The sequence below is a fragment of the Phalaenopsis equestris genome, unplaced genomic scaffold (genome assembly GCF_001263595.1).
Source record: "Phalaenopsis equestris unplaced genomic scaffold, ASM126359v1 Scaffold000224, whole genome shotgun sequence".
NCBI classification, from domain to species: domain Eukaryota; kingdom Viridiplantae; phylum Streptophyta; class Magnoliopsida; order Asparagales; family Orchidaceae; genus Phalaenopsis; species Phalaenopsis equestris.
This window is the reverse complement of record NW_018164666.1, coordinates 4,763,114-4,772,566: the sequence shown is the minus strand read 5'-3', so window position 1 is coordinate 4,772,566 and position 9,453 is coordinate 4,763,114. Positions and strand designations below refer to the sequence as shown.

Below are 9,453 nucleotides of genomic sequence, written 5' to 3'. Positions count from 1 at the left end.
GAGCAGCCTCGAGGGCACCTACCTACACTATTCAATTCGTCTGCCACCTGGCAAGACCAGTCAATGTGCCACGTGGAAGATTAGCAGAGATGTTTGTTGAGGTGGCTGCGTGGATACACCGGAAGGCGCGTAATTTTTGTGGGATATTTATAATTTCGCACAAGGCATGCAAAAATGATATTATTATTTATTCTCATGAGCTCAAATATGATTGAAGAATCTTATTTCGCTCTCAAACAAAATTAAGTTACATATTTTTCTGACTATAATTTAATATTAAATGTATTGTCTTCATATTTTTCTTTCAATAAGAGCATATCAATCAAAGGATTTTTGTATGAGATGTATACCGAATATTGTTTATGAATGGCAACGGATGATAGAAATATGCATGCATATTAAAATTTTAGGTAAAAATTTCATTACATTTAAAATTTATTCTAAAGTTTATTTTGATGGTATTTAAAATTCTTTGAATTTGGGTAAATTTTAAATACACTTTATGCAAAATATTATATGTCACCGTTGATGCTAGCAGCACCCCGCTCATTTGTCATTGACCACCACTAGCCGAACAACAATCATCAAATAGTTGTTGTGATTACCACTGCCTTCAAAACCTACAGGCCCGCTGCTCAGACAACTATTATTGCCTGTCAACAGTCACTGCTCCCAGATAGCAAAGGCCATTGCAAGACGTCATCGCCACTCGTAAGAATTGAACGCGACCTCCACATCTATTGTTGGCTCCTGTCGGCTACATATTTTACTTTCATATCATTTTTTTTTTTTCCAAACAAAACAATCAAATATGAATTTAATTACAATGCATTACTTTTACATTATATTCCTTCTATATTATATATCTTTGCAGGGAACCTAATTCCTTCTAAAAATAAATTTTAATTTATATATAGAATTTTATTCCTTTCAATTTTCCATTTTGACATGATCAAAAATGATTATTTTTTATTAATATTTTATAAATATATTTAATAAAAACAACATTATATTTTTAAACTTGTGCATGCATATTATCCACATCAAAGTTTAACCGACGAATGAAGGTCTGTAAATGGAAAATCGAGGATGATAATATGCATATAGCTTTCACTTTCCATTATCCTCTTCATATCTTCGTAATTAAGGTTGTTTGCTTTTAGACACATAAATCATTGTTATTATGGCATATTTGATAAGATTTCAATCCTATAAGCAGCACTACATAGTTTGGCTGATTTCATATTTTATATGTCTGGTGAATTTACTACCAAATCAGAGCCTCAAATTAGCAAAATTGTCTAATATCAGTATTGTATTATTTGACTGATTTTAAATTAGCAAACTGTTTGGTATTGCTGTGGTTGTCAATGCCATTGTAATGTCTGCTCCTACAGCTGAGTTGCTCATATTATACGTTTTAGTTGCGGCTGGTTCAACAATGTGTAAATTTAACAAGATTATAAAGCACTTTTAAAAAATTATAGTTTGAGGCTTTTTTTTCGTAAGCCCAACTAGACATGATTCCGCTTTGACGAAGTGAAAATTCAGAGCAGTCAAATCCGTCCAGATAATACGTAGTTAGAAAAAAAAATAATGCCAGTGATGGGAAAGTTGTTGTTGATATATAGTTTAGTGCATGAGATATATGATTCTTTTTATTTAAGTTTATCACTCTATCACAAGTTTCAATTTTTATGTAGGTAAAAGTTGAAGAGGTGTAATTTTGTGGATTATGATGAAAAATTATTTTTTTAGGTGCAACATCTTTAGTTGGTGTAACGACTTATTATTATCATTATTATTATTATTATTATTATAATAATAATAATTATTATTTGGTGATTATTATTGATATATCTTTAGTAAATTCCCATCATCCCATACGAATTTTGAGGCATTAAAATGAATCTCGAGATAATTTTTTGAGCAAGAAAAATTCAGACTTCAATTAAGAGTCATCCAGAACTCTGATTTCAACAAACTTTTGGTCAATCTGACCGGCTCGATGAGACGGACCTAATGCTATATAAAAACTAGTCCAATCCAAGTCAAATCAAGCCCACATTAGGTCATTAAACCGCGTTTGGAAGTTTTTCAAATACATTTGGAAGATCAAACAAATATCCAATCTAACAATTTCATAGTCAAATTGAGTGTCTTGACAAGACGAATCCAACAAGTCTAAGCTTGCTAAATGCCGACATCGTCAAAGCACTCAAATGCTCATCAAACACCGTCTAATCGAAGAAAGTTCTTCGGACTGTCTGATCAAAATAGTTCATATTCATACATTAATTACACTCAAAATACTATAAATAGGGCTCCACCTCTCACAAGAGGGCAGAACTTGAAGTTTGAGAGAGAACTTGAAACTTCGAAAATGAGTTGAAGTCCAACGTCATCCCTAACATCGACGATCGTTGCCAGCAGTCGTCGACCACTGTTGACAGTCATCGACCACCGCTGACCATCGTCGACACCCTTCGATCGCCCTCGGCCACTGTTGATCGTCGTTGAGAAGCACCAGCTACCATCGATTACCACCAATCGTCGTCAATCACCATCAACCAAACGACTTCAGTTAACATTGTAACTCAAAAAATCTAGTAACACTTTTTTCGTTTGTGGAGCAACGAGTTTCTATGATCATCAACCTATAGTGGATTTTTATAACTGGGTAAGAGCTGATGGTTTTTTTTTCTCTTACGGGTTTTTCCACGTAAAGACTTATGGTGTCATTACTGGTTGTTTTCATTCACCTGAGAGTGTGTTGAATTCTCGTGAATCTCTAAAATGATAATCCCTCACTCTACTGCCGCGAAATTTCTAACCACGCATCAATTATTGTATAAATAGATAGACATGCATGAAAATCGACTTTTCTTTAGTTAATATTTTGTGATGGATTTTTATGGATGTACTTAATGGTATTATATAGCTATACCTCATTTATTCGTTTTGTTGCTCGTTTGGTCGATGGAATCAGAGTGATGTTGTTGTTTCAATTTCTTTAATCTTGTTCAATTACTTGATTTATTCATTTCTTTATTTATTGTAATATGACATCATTATGTTCTTAATTTTGATTTCATGGTTAATGTTACTATGCGTTGGAATAAATTTGATGATAAAGTAGAAAGTTGTATTCTTCACTTGTGTTGTTCTAAGACATGTTTGATGAATTAGGAAGCAATGTTCTTCTATTATGTTAAGTATATTCATATTTAATATTATCTATGTCTGGTCCTTTTATTCAAAATTTTTGATGTGCTACTGGAGAATTTGATGGTTGAGTTTAATTTTTGTCTTGTACAGTCATGTTTAATAATATCCCAGTATAGTCCTAATATCTAAAATTCTTCATGTGCTACATGTTGAGACTTTGTTAGCTGAGTTGATTTGTTTATAGTTCTTGATTTTGATTTCATAAAACATTCAATTGAAATATGAAGCCTAATGTTACTATGCATAGGAATAAATTTGATGACAAAGCTGAAGTTGCCTTCTTCATTTGCGATGTTCTTAGACAAGTTTGATAGATTAGAAAGTAATGTTCTTCAATTATGTTGTGTGTAGTCTTGTTTAACAATGTCCCGTTCCAGTCCTTATATCCAAAAACTTCCATGTGTTACTGGTTGAGAATTTGCTAGTTGTGCCCATCATTTTTGTTATTAGTAGGTATTAATTTATTCACCTTATAAAAAAAAACTAGAAAGTTAATTTGATTATTAGGAAGAGTAAAATCTTTTCATTAAAATATTTTACAGGGTGTGATCATTTTTATATTTTTCTCTATTTTTTAAACATTATGATATATAAATTTTGCCCAATTAAATTTGTTTGTCTTTGATAATTGTTAATTTTATTGCAATAATTATGTAGTATAATTAATATGCAGTTGTTTAACCACGCATACCTTACATCTTGAGTGAAATAGGGAGAGATTTGGTAGACTTTTGGTCTCATTGAATTTCTTCATTCTTTCCACTTATTGATCAAAAGCCTCCTACCTTCATGTTTGGTCTGCAAATCTCACCAATTATAATACATTAAATATATAATTTCATTGATCAACTCTTTTTTTTTTCAAAAAATAATTAAATATTTTATAATATGACAAAATTTAATTTATAAAGACGAACTTGCAAAAAAAAATCAATTTTCTTTTAAGGCTTGTAGTCCAGCTCAGTGCCATTTAGTAGGTAGATCTGGCTATTAAATTTTAAATAGAAACCAGACTTAAACCTAATTCGAACACATTTGATTAGTCGATGCTTGAATAAGCCTGACCTTCTCCAAATCTGGCCCACCCAATTCCATATCAAGTAATGATCTTGTGTTGTTGTAAGTTTTCTTACAAATTTTATTTTGAAATCGTGAGGCTGCACTTTAATTTAATATGATTGTGTCCATTTATTTCAGATACAACTTGGCGTTCTACTTGTCAATGATATCCAGCACTAATATTGGTGATGTCAGACATCAATGGCTGACTTTGAAGTAATAAGAATCATTCGAAGTGTGTTATTGCAGGGAGAAATTTTGCATCTTTGCAATAGCCTCCAGGGAGAAAAAATCACTTGTTAGACGCTGATTTAGGAATTAAGAAAATACTAGTGATGAAATAGTGTATTAAATTTATGTAAATTCATTAAATTTTTTTTAATAATACTACTGTTTATAATAAAAGTTATTGATGAACTCTCAATTTTTGTTTAAGAGCAATCCAAATCTATAACTGTCATATACAATTTTGCTTGGTATGTCTTCGAGATGAAACGGAACTTTTAGACCTTTGTAAAAATTAAGACTATTATAGTTGAGACACACACACACACACACCAAAGGTGACCTCTGCTCAGCAGTGACAAAATTCGCGAAGAGTAAAGTGCAAATTACCCCGACAGCTAGTCTCGTTGATCACCCTTGTGAATGTAGCGTCAAGATCCACCCTAGACCTGACATAAGGTGAGAGCAACTTAGCAGACAAGACACTGTAAGGCTTTAGCCAAGAGGTCGGCGAACTACAATACACCAAAAACAACCGATAGCCTTTCCAAAGATTTGAGTCATCAGCCAAACCAAATCATCCAGCAGTCGCAATCAAATTATGTTGTAATAATAAGATAAAGAAAAATAAATGTAAAAATTGATCCAGAGCCTTATTTGTTTCTTGAATAAATCACTAACACTTCTTAACAAGTGTTGATTGAGTGACAGATTGAATATCGGTCCTGAAAGGCCTCAGGAGAGCACTTCAGAATTGGAGGAAACAAAGCCTAAGCGACATTGAATTTAAGGGAGTATAAATAGGGCATTATTATGATTACATTTTTGGTCCATTTAAAATCTCTCATTCTTATCGCGGCTTCACTTAGATCTAGACAAGATCTAACGGTAGCTTCATCTGCTAAGTACAATTCTTTGGCTGACCGCAGTCTAACGGCTGACTGTCGTCTGTCTGCTGACCTTCAGTCCTTCTGTCAACTTTCAGTCAATTTGTCAAACTCAGCGCGTTTATCGATTCATAATTGTTGTACTACACTTAAATTATAACACAATTTTGATATTAAATTAGCGCATTGATTGCTTTTTGGGCTGTTACTATAACTCTTCCCCTCTTTCCATAATTCTACAATTAAGCCCCTATAAATAGGATGACCTTTTATGTACAAGAAGAATGAGATCATTTCAGCTCTCCCACTATCTAGTAACACATATTTCTTATATATAAAATGAGTCTGAGAGCCCAAAAAACACCCCCACTTTGCCTCACTAGGGACAACCGCTGCATCAACTCTCTCGTTTTCTACCGCCCTATTTCTTGGGCATGTACCACTGCACAATTTCAAATCCAACACCATTACTTGTTACATGTAAACAAATAATAATAATAATAATAATAATAATTTGTCGCTTATTACTTATTAAATGTTAGAAGAATAATTTTTAATAAAAAATTAAGCTAGCATGTTAAACGGTTTGGGTTCTGGTTAATCGTGTAGATCGAGTCTGGTTCAGGTTGTTTTTTGATCCGTTTATTATTTGAGTCGAATTTGGGTTGACCTGATTTGGGTCAAATTTTTTTGAGGGTGACCCGAATCCGATCTACTAACTCAAATTGACATCCCTACCGATAAAGTATTACAATTAATACATGACTTTATTTTCTATTGTATTTAAAAATAACAATTGAAATCTACATAATTGCAAGAACCCCTAACTCAAAGCTTCAGATTATTTGAAATAAAATCAGTTGAGAATCAAAAACATGTTAAATCAGTTTCATAAAGATAAATGAATTATCCGATCATTAACATATAAGGAGATAAAAAATAAAGAGCTGCTAGAAAAGTTTTGTGACGTGACGTCTACCTGATTAATATAATTTGGACGTGACACTGGTGACAGGACCTGAGCGGACAATTATGGGATGTTTGTCAGAGAAATAATTTATTCTCGAGATTGCTTTTAACTCTGGTCCTCAGCAGCTGAAATTTCCCTTAATGTCACGCATCAGTTTCCATGCATTCACATTACCTATATCTGAAAAGATATTTTTTTTTTTTAATTTCAAATGACTATATTTTTTATGTTATATTGAAGAAATGAGCGAGCTAAACACGGTTTAAGATGCTAAAAAAGTATGTTAGTGATAGCGAGCTAAACACGAGCAGTTTGCTAAAAAAAAAAAAGACGTTTTGCCAACCCTAATTATGCAGCTATAAAAAATTAAGAATTGAAACAAGATTTAAAACATTATTTGATTAATATAACAATTTTTATTCTATTTTTTTTTAATTAATACTTCTAATCGATTATAAATCTTTATCGCTTTGTAGTCAACTAAATTTTTTAAAAATACTATCCATCAAATATATATATAATTGATTAGTAGTATTTCGAGTCAAAACAAGCCGAACACGAACAAACAAATATTTATTCATGTTATTCGTGTTCGACTCATTAACTTAGCGAACGAGCTGAACACGAGCTATTCACGTACAATGAGTTTTATGACACCCCTACCGCCAACTCAATACCCAACTAAATTTACCAAAAATACAAAAAGTACTTTACTTGCTCATACTTAGCGAAGCAATCCAAGTAAAAAGAAGATTACATATACTTTGATTTTTTTTTTTTAGGGAACTAACCCTTAGTTTACAATTACAACAACAAAAATAACTCAAAAAATCTAAATAAAACATGCACTACATATATCATACAGGACCACATCTAAACGACCATCATAATTAAACTAAATATAAAAAATCTAAACCAAAGATCTTACAACGAAGATTAACGAATTTAAACAAAAAAGGGACAGCCATTTTTGGGTGGAGGGAGCTTTCATAAAAGAATAGAATTAAAGATAATCATAATCATCATCACTGTCCTGCTCATATATCTGGTATTCATCATCACCTGAACCAGTCTGCCGGCCTCCACCATCTTTGCTGGTATATGTAAATCCATTAAGAAGCTCCTGCAAGTATTCATTAGGGATTGTATCTCCCATTTCATCTGCATAACATTTAGGAAATTGCCTATTTCATATCAATCAATTAACATGCATATCACATACAGTGCCGTACGTTTAACTGATTTTATGAAAATCAATGATCTAATCTGTTACTGAAAAAAAAAGGAAGGTTTACATACATACCACTCAATTCTTATGTATTTACATATCTAACATCTAAACTTTCAATTTTCACATGTATGAAAAGGTGTATCTCACATTTTATAAGTTAAAATGACGGTATTTTTTATGTGATATGAAGGATTTGGCTGATAACAATGTGAAAAACAAAGTTCAGAGGTTAGATATGTAAATGCATTGAAATTGGGTGCTATGTATGTAAATGGCCCTAGATAATAAAACACATTACCACTTGAAAGAGAGAAATAAAAAGTAAATAAAAAAAATTACCCCCAACCAAGACACAAGAGTGTCCTACGGAAGTATATGCATATTACATTAGATTCATACCAGTGAGATGTTGAATGCATGTTACCTCATTACACATTGGCGCAGGTCTAAGAAATAATACAAAAAAAGGGAAATTTATATACCATATTTACATATCCAACACCCAAAGAGTGATAATACACTTACAACACCTTAGTATCATAAAACTATACATGAAAAATTCACTTTTAAGAAGATAGTGATAGTGATATTTTTTAGCGGTATGCATGTAAATAGGAATGTTTAGCTGTTAGATATGTAAATACTGAAAAATTGTGTGGCATGCATGTAAACGCCCCAAAAAAAAAAACATAACCTAGATAATTTTAGCAATTCTTCTATGACTGGCTTGCTGGACTAAAAATGATGAATAGGTTGTAACTGCACAGTTAACATAAAGCTAGAAAACTCGAGGATACAAGAGGCAGAATAGGGAAGCACGCCATCTTCAAGAACCTGAGTTAAAACAAAGACAGACAAAAATTATAAACTAAACAAGTATAATAAATAGAAGATTAAGTCAAAATTTGAATTAAAAAATCAGCTTAAATCATACTAATTCTCCTTTCTCACTGCCCTCCCCTAGAGTGAAATCTATGGGGAGGATGTTAGGAGATCTTTATAAATAGTGTGGCAGGGAATGCAAATATTTATAAAGGGCCGCAAGATATGAAAAACCCACTATAAATGAAAGGATGGTATTTGATAAAACCACTCCTCCCTAAACTTTATATTATACGTGCATGTCTCTTTACCATTTCAGGTGATTCATATGCATCAGGCTCCTCTGGTTCTTCCTCTTCTTCCTCGCACTCCTCATCCTCGAGTCGGCAAACTTCCTTTTGAACCTCTTTTTTCGTGATTTTAGATTTGCCGCCTATCTGCCGGGAGAGGCTAGCATCTGCAGGTGATAAAAATAAAAGTATTAAAAGTAGTATTTTCTCTTTTCATATGATAACCAAATTATCTGTTGCATAGAGTGAAATTAAGAAATGGGGTAAAATGAAAATTAGGCTAATTATAAAAACCTTGGTCGCCATGACAAAGCTCCTTTTCAGGTTTCCAGAACTTACTAAGAGCTTCCTTATTCCTGCAACGTTTAAAGTGTTCAATTTTGGACTTCAACAATTCCTCTGGAGCTCCATTAGGTGTTACTTCCATGAATCTTATCATCACATGTAGCCTCAAGGCCTTCAACATTGCCTCAGAGAACCATCCCGTTAAAGGCTGCAGAAATAAATATGTTCGACAGTGTTATAATTCAAAAAAATGTTAGGGAAACCTAATATCAACAGACAAGAACGAAAAAATATGCTCTACATTTGAAGAAAATGCCAATCTCCGTCACTCAGAAAAGAAAATTAACAATTTGTTAATTTAAGTATTTTATTTTAGCTATTTTTATAATATATATATACATATATATATATATATACATATATATATATATACATATATATATATATATATATATA

The 9,453-nt window shown here is 32.2% G+C and overlaps 1 protein-coding gene across 2 annotated transcripts in view; it reads right to left on the bottom strand.

The window, feature by feature from the left end:
* Nucleotides 1–7,193: 7,193 nt before the first annotated feature.
* LOC110023355 (transcription factor tau subunit sfc1-like) overlaps nucleotides 7,194–9,453 on the bottom strand; it is a 54,495-nt gene continuing 52,235 nt past the window's right edge. For both annotated transcript variants that reach the window (XM_020722733.1, XM_020722734.1), the window contains 4 exons: nucleotides 9,007–9,205; nucleotides 8,734–8,879; nucleotides 8,398–8,434; nucleotides 7,194–7,530 (listed from right to left, as the gene is read on the bottom strand). In XM_020722733.1, the coding sequence (XP_020578392.1) occupies nucleotides 7,373–7,530; nucleotides 8,398–8,434; nucleotides 8,734–8,879; nucleotides 9,007–9,205 (540 nt within the window). In that variant the 3' untranslated portion in view covers nucleotides 7,194–7,372. The remainder of the gene's footprint in view (nucleotides 7,531–8,397; nucleotides 8,435–8,733; nucleotides 8,880–9,006; nucleotides 9,206–9,453) is intronic.